This window comes from Belonocnema kinseyi, chromosome 7 (assembly GCF_010883055.1).
Source record: "Belonocnema kinseyi isolate 2016_QV_RU_SX_M_011 chromosome 7, B_treatae_v1, whole genome shotgun sequence".
Classification (NCBI taxonomy): Eukaryota; Metazoa; Arthropoda; class Insecta; order Hymenoptera; family Cynipidae; genus Belonocnema; species Belonocnema kinseyi.
Window position 1 is genome coordinate 100,244,319 of NC_046663.1, and position 22,160 is coordinate 100,266,478.

The window sequence follows — 22,160 nt, forward strand, 5'->3', positions numbered from 1 at the left end:
TCAGCCAAGGAATACGCCTGAATTTTTTCGAAGCGTTTTGAGCAAAATTTTGGATTTTGCATATGAACAATTTTTGCAAAATTCAAAATTTTGCTCAAAACGAGTAAAAATGCAGACTTCAAAAATAGCATTTTAAAATTCAGGTTTTTAAACGGCTTACATTTGAACTTAATAATTTCTTAATTTTAGCATTTCAAACTCAAAGTTTAAAACAATTCGTAAATTAAAAATAAACTCTTATTATTTGATATGCTCAAGTGTTGAAAAACGTCCATACGGTTACATAAAATTTGATGAAATTATGAGAATGAGAAGTGGATATAGTGACCAAAAATAAACTTTTTTCACACTATTAATTACAAAATTTTACCAAAATTACATAAACATGTGGCCATTAATAACAATGTTTCAGTAAGGAGAGAATATAAAAAATGCCGGTGCTTATGGAATGAAAACCCTTTGTTGTGATGAATTCCACACGTAATCAATTCAATGTTAAACCTAATGAAACCTCAATTAATCTAATACTATACTATTAATAATTTCAAACCTTTGAAATAAAAATATTTTATGAATAGGTATTGCAAACCAAATTATTTAAAATATTCAAAATTTAATATTTTAAATATTTGAAACTAGAATTTTTAAGAATTTTTAATCAAACTTATTTCTAGATTCAAAATTGTTATATTGCAAGAAACTTAAAAGGATTGGATAAGTTTTGCTACTAAAAATGTAAGGAGTTACCCATAATTTATTTAGTCTGAGTTTCAAAATATTGGCGCTATCCTACCTTCTTTAATGTTTCCAATCGTTTTCAATTGGGTATCCATTATTCTGAGTTAGGGGTTAAGTTTTCACTACAGCATTTTGATTTTGCCTTAATTATTCACAAGCGGTTTTTTACTCTGTCAAAAAATGTCAACATTATGAATTTAAAAAGAATTAAATAAACGTTTTACAATAATATACCTGCTAAATCAAACTGCCTACCTGATAATCATACTACATCACTGTCACATCGTTAAACGGAATGAATTTTACATGTTGTTAATCCATATACTTTTAACATTTCATTCGGTATACCTCTTAAACATTATATTTTTTTTAAACTTAAAACTGTTGTTAAAGTACTAAAAATTTAATATCTAACAAATAAACATATGGGCATCATGTGTGTTACAAACGAAAATTGCAGAGGGCGTATTATAGGCAAGTACATTTACTCAGTTCAATCTGATTGGGAAGAATTGACACAATTAGCAACCATTTAAACCGATTTAACTTTTGATTACTCTTAATCGTTATTAATTGTGTCCATCGATTATTTCTAGAAGGGAATCTTACCCAGAAGGTATCCAGGTCACCCACACGCGTGGTGCGTATGTGACGCGTATGTGTGGTTCGAGTTCGTCGGATGAGTGATTAGAAATTTTATGATACATTGATTAGCCTCGATGTCTGTGCGAATTTATAAATAAATATAAATTAAATCGCACAAATAAAATTTTTTCCTGCACAGCTTTCTGTGCAGGAACCTTTTCCATGTCCTGTATCATTTTATATATACTCGTACATGAAAATTGTTCATGAATATACGTTCCCGTATAAGAAACTCTAAAGTACCTGGGTAAGTTCTTATGTCAGCCATTTCACAATGATTAGGAAACTATACAGGAACCTACATAAGATCCTTGTCATTTTTCCTTGAAGGAGTCATACATCAGAACCCATATAGAAACCCTTATAGAATCATGCACAGGTTCGTGAATAGTTCCTATGTATAGGATTCTATACAGGATTCCATATAGAAATTTTCAACTGGGGTTGGTCCAGCTTTCATGCTTAGCCCTATGTATTGCACTCCTATATTCATCCCTCATTGTCGTAAATGAGGTCCATAGTTCCTCCGTTTTGCAAGCACTGGCACGTCTGAACCTCTCTCTGGTTTCCCAGCGAAGCTCATCAAGTTGCCCATTCCGCCAGTGTGTCTCCCCAGCCTTTCGACTCTTGAAGGTCGACAATTACTTTCATAAGAGGATTTGACGGCTTCTGTAAAAATCTCGACACCCATCTCCAGGGTCTCCACGTCTCTAATTGACCTGGGCACCTCTGAGAGTGCACTTCTTAGTTCCGTGGAAAACAGACCACCAGTCCGTTCTTCTTAGATTTATTGCCCATTTTGGGCCCGTGGGTACAATGACTTCCTACCTGACCGAGTTACGAAACGTCGGGGTATTCCCCGTATTAAGAATATATAAATCAGTGGTAATTAGGTATTCCACTAGATCGTTACGTCTTGAGTTAATGTCCGTGCTGCCCCACAAAGTATTATGGAAGTTATAGCATCGCACCTCAGCAGAAGAGGGAGACCACTTACCTTGCAGTATTCCACCAGTATACGTACCTCCACAGGTGGATTAGTATCGCTGTCATATGGAAAGTAAGCCGATCCCATGACTAGCCTTTATATTAGCCCCTGATACCCCTAATGATATCTAGAACCAACCAGGGTTCCTGGATTAGTGAGATACTTGTGCGCCTCGCAGTCATACCTCTTTACAAAACTGCAGGGGCTCCTTTGCTGTGATGCAAGTTGATTTGCGTAATGGATATACCAGGAGTAGTCATTTAGGTCTGCTTCCAATCTTCCTGTACACGGACAGGCTCCTCTTGCCGCTGGCTGGCCACCTTAAAGTTTACCTGTCCAAAGTGGTAGAAGGGCCTGTTTTTGAGGACCACAAGAGTCCTCATCTGAGACGCAGGGATTTACACAACTAGGAGACGTTTGATTTCTCCTCCAGTTGTGTCCTCTCCCTGAGGCCTATCTTACCTGACGATTTGCGAGGACACTGCCTTAAGTGAGGGATTGAACCGCTCCAATGGCCGGAGGACCACGGACGGGTCTTCCAGTTCTACTGGGAACTACGCCGTAGGCCTTACCATGTTCTGGAGCAATTCAACTACGCCCACGTTAAGAGATGCGCTTTCCCAAGGTATTGTTTCGACTACAGCCTTACGTACCCTGTTTAAAATTTCTACATAGAATCCTACATAAGAATTTTGCAAGAACCTGTACATGATCCTATGAAATTTCGCGTACGTGGGTTCTGATGTACGCCTCCTTCAAGGAAAAGTGGCAAGGATATTATGTAAGTTCATGCACAGTATGTGTGGTTCGAGTTCATCGGATGAGTAGCTAGAAATTTTAGAGTACCTTTATATTGTCTAGCCTCGATGGCTGCGCGTGTTTGCGCACTCTTGGTTTATGTTTATAAACTGTCGAGTCAGCAGTTCGAGGGTTCGAATCCTCAGAGTTGGGCGAATTTACAAATAAATATAAATTAAATCGCATAAATAAAATTATCCCGTACACAGGTTTCTACGCAGGAATCTTTGTAATATTTTGTATCATTTTATGCATGGAAATTTTTCTTGAATATACGTTCCCGTATAAGAAACTCTAAAGTACCTGGGTAAATTCTTATGTCAGCCATTTCATGATGACCAAGGAACTGTACAGGATCCTACATAAGATCATTGTCACTTTTCCTTGAAGGAGTCATAGGTCAGAATTCACGTAGTAACCCTCATAGGATCATGTACAGGTGTTTGCAAGGTTCCTATGTAGGATTCTGTACAGGATTATATATAGAAATTTTCAACAGGGTAGCCAAGCTTTAGCCGCTGGGTAAGCTGCCACAAACACCCCTCCCCTACAGAAGGAGGTCCTGAATCTTGGCAATTGGTCTGGGGACACTCTTTTCAACGCCCTCCAAACAGCCTTCTTAAAAAGCTTAAACTGCTCCATATAGTGAGCATCGAGCCTGGGTAGCTCGTATCCGTCACCACCATCGTCAGGGGGTCAGCCCTCTGAGCGGCTGTCAACCCAGCCCCCGACGATTCCCTGTTTGTCGGCTGCTGGACTACCTTGTTCCCCTTCACGGACTTAGACCCTCCCCCACCCCCCATAGGGGTGCCCTCTGAGCCCCTTCCTCGCTTTTGAGCCTCAGTGGTAGTTATCGATGTTGCTTCTTCAGTTTCCTTTTCAGAGAACCGTTAATGCGTTTCTTCCTATTGGGGGACTGATTGGCCGCTCCCGTTTCCATAGCCTCATTCAGAGGAACCGTCAATCCCTCAACTCCTTGAAGAGCTGGTGGCACAGCCGCCGCCTAAGTTTGGCTTGTCGGAGAGATAGATTGAGATGAAAGAGTTATGTTAGACCCGTTAGGACCCAAACCCTTTTCCCACTCCGCCAAATCTCTTTCTCATTCCTCATTTGAGTAACCTGGGTTGACGTTGAAAAAAATGTAAAAAAATTACGGATTTTCTTTTTCCACGAAACGAACAAATTAGGGGGATCGATTATAAAAAATAGAATTTTGACAGGTATAAATTTGGACCACATGAGTGTCCAATCTATAGAATTTTCGATGGATTTTTAATTTGAGTTTATTTCGGAAAAATATTTGTATTAAGAAAAAATATCACGATTTATGATTTTTCTAAAGCTCTCAGAATTACGAATTTTTACGACCTATTTTGGCCCCGTGAAACTTCACAGTTTTTATTGATCTATTTCAAATTTTAAAGGACCTAAAATGAAACTGTTGCATGCAAGGCTGTTTTTCATTTGTAAAAATATTCCCAACTACAAAGCAAAAAAGGCACAGCAAACATTCGATTCGCAATAATTCAAAAACTTTCAATCTTTGTAGCTATTTAAATTCTTCGTTCTTTTATTTCTAACGTTTTCATCCTTGTCTGTTTAAAAATCTGGAAGCTTTCCATATATCGAACCCGGTTACTGTGTAACTAATTTGTTATTTATTTAGTTAACAATACAAATAATGTACAGAAGAACAAATGTTCCGATTTATAACGCACACATGTACATCATGTAAGATTTTTAATTAATCAAGTAAAACGCATTCGGCAAATTGTAAAGTAAAAATGCGTAACAAAATTCATAATCAAATTTTAAATACATGCCGGTATTATGCCTCTCAATTAATCTCCTATTTTATAATCTTATATCTTTCATCTCATGTCTTAAATTCTTAAATTTTGTCTATATCATATTTCAAATAGTTATAATACATATAGATATCGAAGAGAGTCTAAATTGTGAAGTTCTACAGCGTACAGCGATAGAAGAGAATACATTAAAGGATCGATCCTAAATATCGTTTATCTCAAAAAATAGTTTCATCCTTAGCTTCGAAGACGTCGATTGTCTCGACATGAGAAAAAAACATGCTAATATACATGTGGTACCCAGCAATCGCTCATTGTGAGAGATAAAGGGATAATTTTCAGATGGTTTGATACAGTCACTGCGGAGAGGTGTAATGTCCAAGAAGAGAATAAGGCAAGCGTGATTAACTGAAGTATTCGTGTGCCTGAAGATTCTCGTACTCTCGCCTGAAAATGACAACATCAACCTTCCTGACCGAAGTCTTCCTTGAATTTCTCAAGCTTCTTCATGTCGTCCTCGTTCACTGTTGGCCGAGTTGTCGATAGCGATTTTAACATATCTCGCTAAAATAAAAAATAAATGTATTTTAATCAAAAAAAAAATGTAGTTGGCATACAGAAAATGTTATTTTCCAAGCGTTCCAACTTCTAAATTTCGAATTGGAAGACAGTAAATTTAAAACTTTAGTTTAGCATATAATTTTAAGAATCTTTAAAATAGGTATATTTTCGCATTTTTACGCATCTACATTTAGAATCCAAGAATTCATTTTTTATTGAAAGAATTTCTTATCTGATTTCATTTTTATTTTCGTTTTTTTAAAAACTTTCGAAGCACGAATTAATGTACTACTTTTTAAAGTATTCAATTATTGAGGAATTTTGTATTATTTGGACCATTTTAATTGTGAAATTGAACATTTTTCAAATTTTAAATTAAACGTTAAATTTAGAAATTTTAAGCGTTTAAGCATGATTGTTATCTAATTGGACTTTACATTTTTTAAACTCTGAAATTGTACATTTTGAATATACAAGCTTTCAAATTCATAAGTATGATTTCATATTTGTTTACCTTAAAAACATCTTATAAAACTATATAGCAGCTAAATTCTAAAGAATTAATTCCAAAGATTCGAAAAAAATTATGATTTCAAACTTTTCGAAAACTTTATAATTCGATAAATTGATCACTATCGAAATCTGGTGCAAAAGCCTTCTTGAAATCTTTATGAAATTTTTGAAATCCTTGTAATAATTTTTGCTATCTTTGAAATCCTTGTGAAATCTTTTACAATTTTTGAAATCTTCTGCAATTTGGGCTATCTTTAAAATCATTGAAATCTGGTGTAAGTGTCTTCATGAAATCTTCCGAAATGTTTGTAAAATCTGTACATTTTTTTACTTTGAAATCTCTCAAAATGTTTGTGAAATCTTTGAAATATTGGCGAAATTTTGGTCAAATCTTCTGAAATATTTGTGAAATCTCTGATATCTTTGAAATATTTCAAATATTAGTTACATTTTTCTTAAATATTTTGAAATCTTTGAAATATTTGTGAAATCTTCTAAAATGTTTGTAAAATCTTTAAAATTCTTTAAAATCATTGCAATGTTTTTAATGTAGTGTAAAAGTTTACTTGAAATCTTCGAAATCATTCAGATCTTTAAAAAAGTGGTGAAATATTTGTGAAGGTTTTTTTGAAATCTTTTGCAATATTTCAAATCTTTGAAATTCTTGCAAAATCTTTTGCAATCTTTGAAATCTTCTGAAATGTTTGTGAAATCTGTGCAATATTTTGCAATCTTTAAAATCATGGAAATTTGGTGTAAATCTTTTAAATATTGGTGAAATCTCTGAAATCTTTGAAAGATTGGTTACATTTTTGTGAAATATTTTGCAATCTTTGAAATCTAGTCGAAAAGACTTCGTGAAATCCTTTGAAATCCGTGAAATCGTCTAAAATGTTTGTGAAATGTTTTACATTCTTTAAAATAATTGAAATATTTTTAATCTAGCGTATCAGTCTTTGTGAAATCTTTGAAATCGTTTAAATCTTTAGAATGTTAGTGAAAGTTTTTTAAAAATATTTTGCAATATTTGGAATCTTTTAAATCTGGTGCAAAAGCCTTCGTGAAATCTTTGAAATCCTTGTCAAATCCTTGTAAAATCTTCGTGAAATCTTCTGAATTATTTTCGAAATCTTTGATATTTGAAATATTTTTGAAATTGTTGTGAAATCTTTTGAAATCTATGAAATCTAGTGTAAAAACCTTCGTGAATTTTGTGAAATCTTCGAAATCTTTTGAAATCTGATGTACTCTCAAAAGTTGAGTGGCCTTAACTGCCGTACAAAATAAAAATATACATAAGTGGTATTACCACTTAGATCGACATTTTCATTTCTAAGTTTAAGAGAATCACTCTAAGCAGCAATGTCACTTATGTATCTTTTTAGTTTGTATGGCAGTTCAATATTCTAAATTTTTCAAGAGGCCCCACATAAAAAGCATGGAAGAAGCCTTTCGGTGAAATTGTCACATTACGACTTTTCGTATGCATTAAGAAACCGAACTTTGTATGAAGTTTCATATTTGAAAACTCTTTAATGTATTCATCTTCAAAATCGAAAAAAAGGTTTTATAATTTATATTCCAGGCGTTTAAAAATCACAAATTGTTCAATCTGCATTCTTTCGCAATTCGACAAACTCACCATTGTGACGGGCGGCTCAAACAACTCATGACCCTGGATGTCCATCCAATTCATCTCAATTGCATTTGGATCACCAGGAGAGCAAGGGGTGAGCAAATTGTCAACGATAATCGATGGATCTTTGGGCGAAGGACCTCTCACTTTTTTAAAGTGCGTTGCGGTCTGAACCTGCCTGACAGGTTGCATCAAAGCGTCCCTGACGATGATGCTAATATCAGCCCCCGAGTATCCTTCGGTAGAAGCTGCCAGCTGCTTGAAATCCTCATCTGATAAAACGTGAGCCGTATTTCCCAAGTGGAGTTTGAACATAATCGCTCGAGCCTGCAATTCCGGCAGAGGAATGTAAATCCTCTTCTCGAATCTTCTTCGGATTGCAGAGTCCAGAACCCAGGGAATATTCGTCGCCCCAAGGACAAGAATACCGTCATTGTCATTTCCCACTCCTAGAAATGTCGTTATTTTATTTTTAAATTATAAAATCTATTTCAAAGCGTCTACCGAATGATGATTTTAAATTCCCAGTTTCCCGGTCAGGTAAAAACCTTGGACTTTCTTTGATACGCTAAAGATAAATGTTTACCCTGCATTTGTACTAGAAATTCGGTTTTTATTCTCCGTGCTGATTCCGATTCGTTGTCGGATCGAGACGAGCAAAGAGAATCCACTTCATCGATGAAAATGATGCTAGGTTTATGTTGACGGGCCAACTCGAATAGATTCTTGACGAGTTTCTCAGATTCTCCGAGCCACTTGCTCACCAAATCGGAGGATGAGACGGAAAAGAAGGTGGAATTGTCGGCTTCTGTTGCTACTGCCTTTGCTAAAAAGGATTTACCGGTACCTGGTGGCTGTAAAAAAAATTTATTTCAATATCATATTCCATTATCTATTAATTAGCATATAGGTTAGCATTTGAAGGTCCATTCACACGGTATTAAAAATTTAATTTTAAGACTGTATAGAATCCACTTTATGTCAGCAATAAGTTATAAAAATACACTGATGGAAAAAATTAAAGGCTCAACAAAATTTTCCTAATTTTTAGTGATTCTTCAGAATGCTGTGTCTTAGTGAAAAATGGTTGTATCAAGGTCTTAAAAACAGCATTTTGAAGCTTTAAGTTTCTAGTTTTGAGATATTTTGTCAAAAAGAATTTCGGAGCTACATGTTCCGGGAAATTTTAACAAGTAGTGTGAGAAAAAAGGTAGGAACCAGATAGCTTATTTATTCAGCTTCAATTTTCTTTTTTAAAAACCTCGGTACGACAATTTTTCACTGAGATATCGTACTTTAAATCAAAAAGTACCCTTTTGTATTCGATCGGCGATATCTGAGCAATCAATGGTCGCACAGAAAATTTAAAGGCACTTCTGAAAACTTTAATACATTTTCTATAAGATTTTGTCACGAGCTTGGATAATTTTTTTTTATCCATGACATAAGTTTTAAGAAACAAAAACAGAAAAAGGGTGATTTATGGTTTTTCAGAACATCAATAGCTATATTTCAAATCCTCATCAAATGAAAATTTGTTGAGTATGCCTTTTGCAGCTGAATAACCTCCAAAACCCCTGTGAAGTTACATTTCGATCTAATGATCCATTTCCTTGTTGCAACCGGTCAAACTTTTGAAGAAATTCAAGGGTCACGTTTTTTGCGCTAGAAGATGTCCTAATCACGGCTAAAACGAAAGAACAAAATTTCGAGCTTTTTCCCTATTTTTTTGCAAATACCGATGAAAATTACCAAAAAAACAAATTTTTTTCGAAATCGGAAATTTTTTTTACGGCTTCCAAAACTTGAAAAAATTTTGATTTTCACTACCACCGGCGTTACCCATTTTCATTTTAGCCATGATTAAGACATGTTCAAGCGCAAAAAACCTGAGCCTTTAATTTCTTCAAAAGTTTGACCGTTTACAACAAGGAAACAATTCGTTAGATCGAAATGTAACTTTGCAGGGTATTTGGGGGTTATTCAACTGTAAAAGCACATACAACATTAGTCATTTCAGGAAGATTTGAAATTTAGCCGTTGATGTTCTGAAAAACCATAAATCTTGTAGGATATTTATTCCAGTTTTCAGAACTGCTCTTAAATTTTCTGTGCGACCATTGTTTGCAAAGATATCGTCGATCAAAAACAAAAGGATCCTTTTTTATATGAAGTTCGATATATCAGTGAAAAATGATCGTACGGAGGTTTTAAAAAAAACAAATTAAAGCCCGGAATATATAGCTCTGAAAATTTGTTTGCCAAAAGATCTCCAAACTAGAAACTTTAAGCTTCAAAATTCTTTTTTTAAGACCTTGATACGACCATTTTTCACTGAAATACAGCATTCTGAAAAATCACTAAAAAATCGGAAAATTTGTTTGACCCTTTAATTTTCTCATTAGTGCATGCTTATGGAAATGAATTATGAATCATATTATGATTCGGAATTTTCTGATTACAGTCAATCATGTTTGTGGGATTTCCCGAAGTTGTAAATAGATTCTGTTGAACCAATTCATTTCAAATCAAGGAGGCAGTCTATCCTGGAGATACAGAATTATTTCTTACACAAATTTGTTTGTTTTATCATTGGAAAGAAGACGACACGTATCTTACTGATTTGTCAAATTTTTTTTATATATAAAGTTATGAGTCTAAATTTACAACATTTTAAACGCAAATTATTAATAAATATAATTTCTCATTCTTTTTTTTTAAATTGGTTGGAAATTAAAAACAAGTTATATAGCAATAAAATGGCGGTGGCTTTTCTTAAAATATTCCATTTTAATTTATTCATTATAAAGTTGAAATAATGTATACTAAAATATGGAATAAATAATATGTGTATTTATACAAGTATTTGCACTAAGAAAGTGAGATTTATTGTAAAACTGTACTGAATTATCACAAAAACATTGTCAAAATATCTCTGAAAAAACCGATAACCGAAAATTTGGGTCCTGTGCTCGGAAATGATAACACTAATAACACTTTTTTTAGCACCACATTAAAAAAAACTGACTGATTAAGCAGCATATTGTGAAAACATCATCGGAAATACCGATTGCCGTAATTCCCGGCCTACATTAAAAAATGATAACTTCAATCAGTTCAATGACCTCAGAATATATCATGCAGACACTGGCAATCAGCAAATGCTGAAAAATTGTCAGTAGATGACTTTTTTCATTAAGCAAGTAAAAATTGCGAAAATTAAAAAGTTACTAATTTTGCTCCAGTTATTTATTTCAAAAAGTATCAAATTTGATAAATTTAAGAAACATAATTGAGGCGCTAAGAAAAACAGTTAATAAAGTCCACTTTTGTGGAAAATCGTTTGTTTTTTTTTCAGTTAAAAGTACTTTTGGTTTGGGTCTATCGATAAATGTTAGAAATATGTAAAGAAAAAAATTTTATTTCGCGACAAAACGTGGTTAAAGTTAAATTTTTTTTAATTTCGTAATTTTGGCTCGCTGATGATCAAAGGGAGTTTCATACCCCAGCATCACATATACTCAAATCTTGTAAATATTTGTGGCTTTACATGAATATTAACGAATTCACAATAATTATCGATGACTGAATATAATAACTGAATATAGGTAAATTTTGCTCGAGAGTAACAAAAAGCCTTACCCCGAATAATAAAATACCCTTCCAAGGAACTCTTTTTCCTGTGAAGAGTTGAGGGAATTTAATAGGCAAGATGACTGCTTCCTTCAGAGCTTCTTTAGCTAAATCCAAACCAGCGACATCACTCCATTTTATATTTGGTTTTTCCATGACAATAGCACCTTCAAGTTTGCTTTGAAGTTTCTTTTTTTCGGGATCGCTGTCTGTATCACTGTCACCACTATCACTCTTCTTGTCCTCGCTTTTCGAATCATCTTCGCCGGCTTTCACGGGCTTCTTTTTCCCTTTTTTCAAATGTGCTTTTAACTTTTCTGCTCTGTCCAAATACTGGTTGCACTTTGATCGGATACTCTCTTTCGCCCTGTCGCCTTGGGCTTCATCTAAAATTCAAGCATCAAAACAAATTATTGCCTTATATTTTATAATAAGGCCTCGGACTAGTGTCAACATACTGTCATACAATTTTTCTATTATTACAAATAAACTTCAACTTTTACTTAGAACATTATTCAAGATAGCCGTTTTATTCACAGAAAAAAATTCCCGGTCATTTACCGGGTTGCGAAAATTTTTCACGGTCAATGAAGTTTAAAAATTCGAACTCTAAAGTTAAAAATTTCTCCATTCTAAATAAGAAAAACTGAGTTGTAAATAATTTTAAGCAAGAAATATTAAAAATTGAACGATCATTATTTTTATTTTAAATATAATTAAAATCCTTGAAATACTTCAAAATTTTATTTAAAATTTTGAAACATCTACGCGTTGTTGGATTTTTTCAGAATTTCTAAGCATCTTTTAAAATTATTCGAATTCTACCTACTTTTTTTAATCCTGAAAAATATAAATATTTCCGTCAAATCTTCCAGCTTCATTTTTCAACAATTTTAAAATCTTTCTAAATATTCTCTTAAAAAAAATTTTCAAAATAAAAAGTAATTTTCAATTTCCCCAGGAATCTTGAGAAAATGTTTTTTATTCTCTTGAAGCCTTTCACAATTCTTAAAAAGCTTGCAATTTTTTTTTTAGAAATCCGCAAAAATCTATATTTTGTTTTAAATTGGGCCGTTGGGTATTTTCATCTCTTCAAAGTACTCGATTTTTTCTAGGAATAATAAGTGCTCATTATTTATTATAAATCAAAATTCAACCATTTTACTTGTGAATTAAATTTATTAAATAGAAAAATTAAAATTGTAACGTTTAAAGTGCAGTTATTTTGTTGAATTTCGAATATTTAATTTACAATTACTGATTTTAAATGAACAGACAAATATTTCTAAATATTAAGCAATTGTCCTTTTTCTAAATTACAAAATTTTCTTAATTTTCAAATTTTAGACTAAAACAGTATTTTAAATTAACTAAAAGCCTTTAATTATGAATATATTATTTTGAAGTTAGTTTAAATTTGAAAATAGTTTATAAAGTTTCAATTTGGCGTTTACATTTGTTTTAATTCTAAGACTTTAAATTGAAACAATTTAATTTTTAAAGTTAACACCTGTAATTGATTAAATTTTAAACAGATTACGAATCATCTCGTAAAATCCATCATTATTCACTTGTTAATCCTAAATGTACAGGTCAATTTAAAAAATCATTATACTTTATATTCGCAGTTGATAAACTAAAGAGGTTTTTATCAAAAACTATGTATACTTAAAAATTAAAATTTAAAATGAACCATTTTTCAAATAAATGATTTTTGAATTACGGGCTGTAAACTAAATAATAGTATAAATGAAAAATATAACAATTCGACTAATTATTTTAAAAACTATTGAAATCAAACTTGGAGATTTTTTTTCTACAAATTTGTAAAATTCTTTGTCAAAAATAAATTCACTGTCACTTTCCGGACTCATAAAATTCCCGGTCCAGCAGGCATCCTTGTTATTCTTTAGTCTATATATTATCAAAATTCCTATTTATTTAACGCAGGCTTCACAGTATTCCCCCCTTTTCTCATTTCTTCGCACTTAAATTCCAACTGAAGTAATAGAACCAAAGAAGAAAATCCAAGTTAATTCTTTTCATCTGAAAAGTCTTTATTAAATTTCTGATTAAAAAATTATCGTCTTTGGCTTAAAATTTAATTATTTTCTTGAAAATTCAACAATTTTGTTAAAGTCATACTATGGTTAGAAATTCAAAAGTTTTATTGGAAAATTCATCTTTTTGGCTTAATTATTCAATAATATGATTGCAAATTTTTTTCTTCCTTGATTAACAAGTTTTTTTATTAGAAATTTAAGTATTATGTGAAACATCCACCTTTATGATTTAAAATTTAAGTATTATGTTAAACATTCCTCTTTATGATTTAAAACTTAATCTTTCTGTTTCGATTCAAAAATAAATTTGTTGCAAATTCACACTTTCCGGTTAAAAAAATCAACTTTTTTGTAGAAAACTCGTATTTTCGGTTCTGAAATTAAACAATTTCATAGAAAAATGAACTATTTTATTGAAATTTTATGTATTTTGTTGAAAATTCCTCTTTTTCATGAAGATATTTTCTTGCTGAAATATAAGTTGTTGCATTTTTCGTTGGAAATTCATCGTTTTAGGTTAAAAATTCAATTCCTTGTTTGTAAAGTGAATTACTTTCTTAAAAGTTCATTATTTTGGTTAAAGATTTATAATTTTAGTACAAGATTCCTTTTTTTTTTGTTAAAACGTATTTTTTCAACTGAAAATTTAACTGTTTTGTTGAAAATTCAAATGACTGGTCTACAGCTTGGTACAACATTAAAATGTTTTATAAAAATTTTTTGTTACAAGTAGATCTTTTTTGGTTTAAAAATTCAAATATTTCGTTAAAAAATATTAGAAAAGAAAAAATATATATAAACTAAAAATTAATAAAATAAAATATGAACTAATATCACATACACTGTTTCAAGTATTTAGTTGTCAATTTATGCAAGTGGTTACAAAATTAGTCTTTTTTTCTAAAAAAAAAATTAATTTTCTAGGTGAAAAATTCCACAATTTGATACCAAACTTTAATAATTTGATTAAAAATTTCTCTTTTTTAATAAAAAAATGAATATTTTTTGTTGAAATATAAAACATAACATGTTTCGTTGAACATTCAGAATTTCAGTTAAAAATTAGTTTTTTTTGTCTGGTTAAGAAGTAATATTTTTAATTGTAAATATAACTATTTTGTTGAAAATTCAACTGATTTGTTGAAAATACGTCTTTTTGGTACTAAATTAATCTTCTTGGTATAAAATTTAACAATTTGGTATAAAATTAATTAATTTTGTACTCAATTAAACTCAGATGTAGAAAATTAGTTTTTTTAATTGAAGATTAATTCTCATCAAAGGCAATTTATCAATTTTTGGTTAAATTTTTTTTTAATTTATCTATTTATTTGAATCTTTTAAGACCTTGTGGGAATTTTAGTTTCCAAAACTGCGTTAAAACCCCATAATTCGGGTCTTAAAGGGGTAAACAATATAGAAACGAAAAAAGTACAAACCAAAAAATAATAAAAAAATGTTAATTAATATTACACCCATTGTTCAAAGTATTCAGTTTGCTTAGTTTAGCATTTAGTTAATTAATCTTTTTTCGTTGAAAATTCCACTATTTGATTAAAAATTTCTATACATATTTGTTAAGAATCCTTTCTTTCGTAGAAAATTGATCTTATTGATTTAAAATTCAACTATTTGGTTAAAAATTTATATATTTTGTGAAGAATTAATATTTTTTAGTAGAAAACTAATCTTCTCGGTTGAAAATGTAACTGGGTGGTTGAATAATCAACTATTTTGTCCAAAGCTCATGTTTTTGGCTTTAAAGTCTAACACTTTGTATGACACTTTTTTCTTCATTGACTGAAAAATCTTTGTTATTTGAAAATTCGTCTTTTTGATTTGGAAATAGGATCTTTAGTGTATGTTTTTTTCAAAATAGTAGTAAAATAGTATCACCGCTTAAAAAAAGTGTCAAATAGTGAAAATGATGTGGTCTGTATAATTATTGTTCTGAAAAGAAATTTTCGTAGTTTTCAAGTTTGCGAATTGAACAAAACTTAATTGTTCTATCAAGCAATTAAAAATGCTTACATTTGAGTGAATGAAGGAAATACTCTACTGCGTGTTCATAGAGCCTCAGAGCTTCTTCATAATTTTTCTTTTTATCTTCCTCGGTTGCTTTGGTGACTAAATCGATCGCTTTCTGTGCAAAAATATAGAAATCATGTAAATTAAGGGCGTAAATCGCGTAAATCATACATCACAGTCTCGTTTATATTCTTTCAATATTGGATTTTGATGGTTTCCATCCAACACCATAATGCTTTTATTACTACAATTTTATAATTGAATGTCAATCAAACTTACCTGTAACGTAGTTCCTGTTGCCATAGTTTACAAAAATGTGTTTTCCAAATCCTTGTTGGTTATTCGTGACCAGAGTTGTCACAAATTTCTAACCTCTAAATTCTAAGCGAGAAAAATAACGGATTAAAAAAGAAGTGCCGACATGGCACAACTATTGTTAGTTTCTTAAAATGTGACGGACGTAGTTTCGCACATAGGGAACACGTCGCGAAGCTATATTTCACGAGAAAATCGCCGGATGGGTCAACTTTCAAATTAGAAATACTCACAGTTTTTACTGCTGTCAAAACCGTGAAAACGTAACCTCCAAAAAATGAATTATCTGACATCACCGTGATGGAACTTGGAAGTAAATATGCAGTGCACTCATTGGCCACAGGCACCGCGCAATTCAAAAATAGGTACTGCCACAGTATCACAAGACAATTTTTTAATAAAAATTATTAACTATTATTTGGGAAGTGCCTTTGTTCCCTATTTTCTGAACTTGCACCGCAAAATATTGTCTTCCCTCTCTATCCACAACCACAAATAGGACTGATTTATTTTACGTTGTCTTTTAAGTGTCAATATGGCTGTATTCTGGAGGACTTATGATTAAAATTGATTTTCTCGAATTAAAAGTTAAGAATTCTATAATTTCAACTTTTGTTTCAAAACGACAATTACAAAGAAAAAAAATCATTAGAATTCAAATAAAAAACAGACTCTAAAAATGTATGCTCCAAAATGGCTCTGAACAACGTGACATCATTTTTGGATAAATTTAAAACAAATTTAATTAACACATATTAAAATTTTAGTTCAAACTAATTTTTGTATAATTATTTTTTACTTTTTAGTATGATTTTCATATTGGTTATTATCTAAATTTAGAATTATAAAAATAAAGTGATAAGAAAACAAACTTTTTATACTAGATCCCGATTATTCCATCAAAGTTGGTAATTTGCATTAAATTTGACAACAGTTGTTTAATAATTATTTTGAAAAATTAGGAACACAGATAATCCTTAGTTTCTTTTATTTAATTTCCCAGACTTCCAACTTGGTATCTCATTTCATGTGGACAAAATTTGTTTTTAAAAAAATTGTAAAGTAGGAATCAGGTAAGTATAATAATACACAAACATTAAATTTCGAATATGAAGTAATTTTTAAAAGAAACAGGACTGATTGAGAAAATCTCTATACAAACTGAATAGTACATATATTTCTAAAGAATTACATCACTCTCGACACGTCATAATGCACTTTTTCCCACGATTATCTAATAAAATATGCTTTTTTTCTGCATTTTTATGAATTCATCTCATATAGTAATTATGAATTTATTTATACTTATGATTTTTTCGTAAAGTAGTTCAACATTTTCGTGAAGTAAAAACTGTTTTATTATATTTTAAATATAAGATTACACACTTTGTAGAAGAAGGCATAGGTAAGAATAAAAGTAGATTATTCGAATCAGGAATTCCTAACAGAACCTTTGACAATTTTCACGTCATCCATTGGTCGATCATTCTTATCAGTTTCGACAAGTCCTATTCGTTTAACAATAGCCATACCAGTGTGAATTCGACCTGAAAAATAAAGATACCATACAAAAAAAATAGATCAAAGTGTTTGAAAATATCCATTTCTGAAGTTTAAATTCAGCTTTTAATTTACCAAAAATTGCATGTTTTCCATCCAACCATTGTGTTGGAGCGAGTGTGATAAAGAACTGAGATCCATTCGAGTCTGGTCCCGAATTTGCCATCGATAATATACCAGCTCCTGTAAAAAAATAAAGTAAAGCCTTCCCTAAAAAAAGGGGCGTCAAGAAAATCTTGAAAGCATTATTGTCGGTTTTTCGCAATGCCGATTAGGTAATTTGAAAAACTCGAAGAAAGGAAGGTTTACCCAATTGATACTCATAATTAAGAATTGAGTTTCAATTGTAGGGTCAAGAAGAATGCTACATTTATGTGCATGATAAAATTTAAAAAAAAAATAATTTATTAATATGGAATTTTATTTGCCTAAAGACAGATATTTCAGCAGTATTAAAATATGCATTTGACATGAGCAAAAGTAATTTTATTGCCAAATATCAATCCCAAATTTTATTTTTACCATAGGTGAAAAATTACAATTTAAACATATTTTTACTGCATTATTTAAATTGGAATAATTATGATTAAAAACCAAAAACTAACCCCGATAAGGTTACTTTTTGTTTATCTAATCCAAAATTTTACTTTCTTGTTTGATTTTTCATCGTGTATTATGACGAATTTTACTTCAAAATCGACAGAACAAAAATTAAATTTTGCGTTATTTGGATGATTTAATTCTATTTATAAAAAGTTTCACCAATTGATCATCTATTGAGCTCTCTAATGAATAATTTTATAGGAAATAAACGGAGAAAAGTTAAATTTAAACGGTATTTAAATCGGTTCTTGATTAAATTTTCCATTAATCATGGGTTTCTTTATTATCCTAAAATAACGATTTGGAAAATTGCTTAAAAATGGCTATTTTGAGATTTTTTATTTTCTTACGACTGAGTTAAAGTTGACATTCGTCATTTGACAGCGCTAATTTTATATTTATAATATTCGGGTAATTTAAGTTTCTTTATAAAAACTGTCATTAATTTATAATTTACTGACTTACCAAAACCTAAAATTTGTAAAAGTTCGTTACTTTGAGATATTAAAAGCGTGAAAATGCTAAACTTGTCAAATAATTTATTTGCGATTTTATCAGTAAGTTTACGGTTATAGATATTTTTGTTAAGAAAATGAAATTAACCAAATATTGCAGAATAAAAATTTAGCAGCATCAATTTTTTCCAGAGAGAGCTTCGTAAAAGGTATTGATCCAGGAAATATGGAAACCCTTTAAAGTATCTAATTTTTAAGTGAAATTTTTAATATTACATGATAAAGATGTAAAAAGGAGCTCAAATTTGTAACAGAGCAAGCCGAAATTATCCGTTAACAATGCAATGAAAATATATAAAAATGGTCATTTTTCATTTATTGTAAAAATAAAACTTTTGACTTTTAAGTAATAATAAATTATCTTTTGCTCATAAAATTAAATTATTTAGTTGGAAAATCAACAATTTGGTTAAAAAGTCATATTTTTGGTTGAAAATTCAACTGTTTTATTGAAAATTCGTCTATTTTGCTTGAAAATTCAACAATTGGATTGAAATTTTGTTTCTTTCTTCTTGACTAACAATTTTTTTTTAAATGAAAATTTAACAATTTTGTTATACATTCATCTTTTTGGTTTAAAAATGTATTTCTTTCTATAGAAATTTCTTTTTTTTTTGGAAAAAAATCCAACTGTTTGGTTGAAAACTTGTCTTTGTCGCTTAAAACAAAACTGTTTTTTTATTTCAAATTAAACAATCTTTTTCCGTTGCAATATGAACTATTATATTTTTCGTTGAAAATTAATATTTTTAGGTTACAAATGAAAAACCTTGGTTAAACGTTGAAGTTTTGTATGTTTTTTGTTGTTAAAAATTCCTTTTTTAAATTGAAATTATAACTAATTTGTTGAAAATTCAATTGATTGGTTTTTATTTAACTTTTTTATTAAAAATCATATTCTCGGATGAAAACTTCAACAGTTTAATAGAAAATTCGCCTTTTTACTCTTCTTCAGTTAGAAATTGATCTTTTTTAGTTTAAAAAATCTACTGATTAGTTAAAAATTTTTTAAAAGGAAAAAAACATAAACTGAAAATTAATCAAATACCATTTAGACTAATATCACATCCATTGTTCAAACTATTGAGTTGAAAATATATGTAATTTCCTCAAAATTGGTATTTATTTGTAAAAAAAACTATTTCGTAACAAATTTATTTATTTTTTTGTTGAAAAATCGAATTTTCTAGTAAAAAATTAAACATCTTGGTTCAAATTCAACTATTTGGTAGAAAGAATATGTATTTTGCTGACAATTCGTCCTGATTGGTCAACATCTTTTTTTTATTAATAATTAGCTGCATGGTTGAAAATGAATCCGTTTTATTTAAGGATTCAAGTATTTTGTTACAACTTTCTCTTGTTATGATCTTCAAATGTATTTAAAATTAAAACCTTTTTTGACTCAAATATCAACTAAAACATTTTTTTTTTTAAATAAGTATTTTCATGTTAAAAATTCATCAATTTAGGAAACAATTCCACTGTTTCATAGAAAATTCGTTTAGTTTTGATTGACAATTAATTTTTTTAAAAACAAATTTAACTATTCCATTTTTTTAAACAATTAATCTTTTCTACTTTTAAAATTTCGCTGTTTGGTTGAAATTTTATGTAATTTGTTGAAAATTCACCTTTTTTGGTAGAAAATTAATTTTTCTAATCAAAAATTGATATTTTTAGTTAAAAATTTAACTATTAGGTTAATAATTCAGCTATTTTTTTAAAGCTCATCCTTTTGGTCTGAAAATTCAACATTTTATACGGCATACATTTTAATGAGTCCGAGGCATGTAAAGTGGTTCTTACCCGTGTGTTTCAAATCGTCGTGAATTTCATCATCGAAACATTCCCCATAAATGGACATACCACCTTTGCCTGTACCAGTAGGATCTCCTCCTAAAATAAAAAAAAATAGGTTTAAATTAGGAATGAAATTTAATTTTTGTAAATCTCGTCTGTTCTCTTAAAAAATTTGAATAAGCCCCCAAAAACCGTTTCCCTAAAACAGTAAAATATACAAATGCAAACCTTGGATCATAAAGTCTCGAATTATTCTGTGGAATTTCGTGCCGTTGTAATATCCTCGCCTTGCAAGCTCAGCAAAATTTCTGCAGGTAATAGGAGCGTGTTTCCAATATAGTTCGATAACAATTTCTCCCATTCTAAAATTATAATATAAAGGATTTAAATTTAAACATTAAGTATATTAAAAAATTAAATTAATTTCTTAAATAAAGTTATTCACATTTTAGATGATTACAATTATAATTAATTTATACAGACAGATAGGCTATAGTGATATACTTTTGGTGATTTTTACTGGTTTTTTAATATATAAAATATTAATTGCGATCCTGTTAATAAGCGTAGAATAGAGAACAATTAATATTTTCAAATTTCAGCGCAAAAGTGAAGATTATTCTATTATTTTGAATGCTCGATTTTTCCATCCGTCTAAAATGCCAAAATAAGAATAAGAAACCTCCTAAACTTATTCACTTCTATTTGCATAGCGACCGCCACACAGTTTTCTATTCTCCCAAAGAGAACGTGTTTTCAATATATTTAATTCCTTCTAATTGTACCGGTAACGCACCTCACCGAGATATTTTTTCTTCCTCAGAAGTGGTCATATTTTGATTTTATTTAATTCTTTTTATTAAGTTCACAAAATATGTGTCATAAGTTGTTTTAATTCCTTCATGCAGAATGTAAATTCTGAAATTTTAATTCTCACCAATTCAACTCTGCCTCTCTAGAGTTAAAATTATTTAGATTTACACATTTGCATAGATTTCTTTGTTGCATTTTTTAAGATGTTTAAATAAATTATGAAAATATAAATAAATATAAATTTGAATATTTCTCGAATTTATAAGTTATAAATAGATTTAATAATGAAAAATAGGTTAAATAAATGCTTTCGTTAAATTTTATTAAGGCGATTGAGAGAAATAGAATTTGCACTTTTTCTGTTTCCGCTGGAATTCAACGCTTGTTACCAGGATAAAAGAATAAAAGTACATGTCTTTCTAACCTCAAAATGAGAAATTTATAATTTTCTTAAAGATAGTATTATTTTATCTTAAAGATTAGATTTTGCTTGTGTTAAACGTAATAGAGCATTGCATTTTACCTCAAGCACTCTCACAATGTGGAATAAAACACACATCGCATTGTATTATTAAATAAATAAAAGTTTGTTTACTTTCTAACCGCAAAAATACTCACGTTGTATCTAGTGCGACAAAAGGCGGTTGCCAGTGTTTATCGGGAATTCCAGATGCAGCTGTTACTGCCATAATTTATTTATTCTTTTAATTTGCTTGGAAATAATTATTAAATACTTTACTGCTTTTTATTTACAGCAAAACTCCAAAAAGGCAAATAAAAATATGGTAGTGCGTGTGGAATGTCAGCAGAAAAAGTAAAAATGTCCTCTCATTAGGTAATTTCCCAAGAATCTCCTGAATTTTACCACCAAGTAAAAGAAAAAATTCCAATATTTTAGGAATAATATTTTATGGAACTTCTTATATTCTTTATAAATGATACCGAAGTAGTTTTAATTTTTAAAGTTTTTAAATAATTATTTTCTAAACAGTCGATGCGCATGCGTAAAACAGTGCTCCTCGACGCAGTGCATTCTGGGCACTTCTGGGCATGAAAAGCTGTGAAAAGCCGATGACCGACCACAGCCGATCAGCTGCGAATTTGTAAATGTCATAACGGGTCAAGATGTGTTTTATTTGT

General features: G+C 30.2%; 2 protein-coding genes across 2 annotated transcripts; both read right to left on the minus strand.

The window, feature by feature from the left end:
• Positions 1–4,810: 4,810 nt before the first annotated feature.
• LOC117176857 (vacuolar protein sorting-associated protein 4B) lies at positions 4,811–16,048 on the minus strand. The gene is made up of 7 exons (XM_033367202.1): positions 15,960–16,048; positions 15,691–15,792; positions 15,415–15,526; positions 11,330–11,706; positions 8,274–8,541; positions 7,694–8,136; positions 4,811–5,541 (listed from the first exon to the last, which is right to left on the minus strand). The coding sequence occupies exons 2-7, from the start codon at positions 15,712–15,714 to the stop codon at positions 5,440–5,442; spliced, it is 1,326 nt and encodes a 441-aa protein (XP_033223093.1). The 5' UTR covers positions 15,715–15,792; positions 15,960–16,048; the 3' UTR covers positions 4,811–5,439.
• Positions 16,049–16,883: 835 nt separating this feature from the next.
• LOC117176255 (peptidyl-prolyl cis-trans isomerase-like 1) lies at positions 16,884–22,019 on the minus strand. Its single transcript, XM_033366413.1, has 5 exons — positions 21,639–22,019; positions 20,436–20,569; positions 20,214–20,303; positions 17,362–17,469; positions 16,884–17,273 (listed from the first exon to the last, which is right to left on the minus strand). Exons 1-5 carry the CDS (start codon positions 21,707–21,709, stop codon positions 17,158–17,160), a joined length of 519 nt encoding a protein of 172 aa, XP_033222304.1. The 5' UTR covers positions 21,710–22,019; the 3' UTR covers positions 16,884–17,157.
• Between the last annotated feature and the right edge of the window lie 141 nt (positions 22,020–22,160).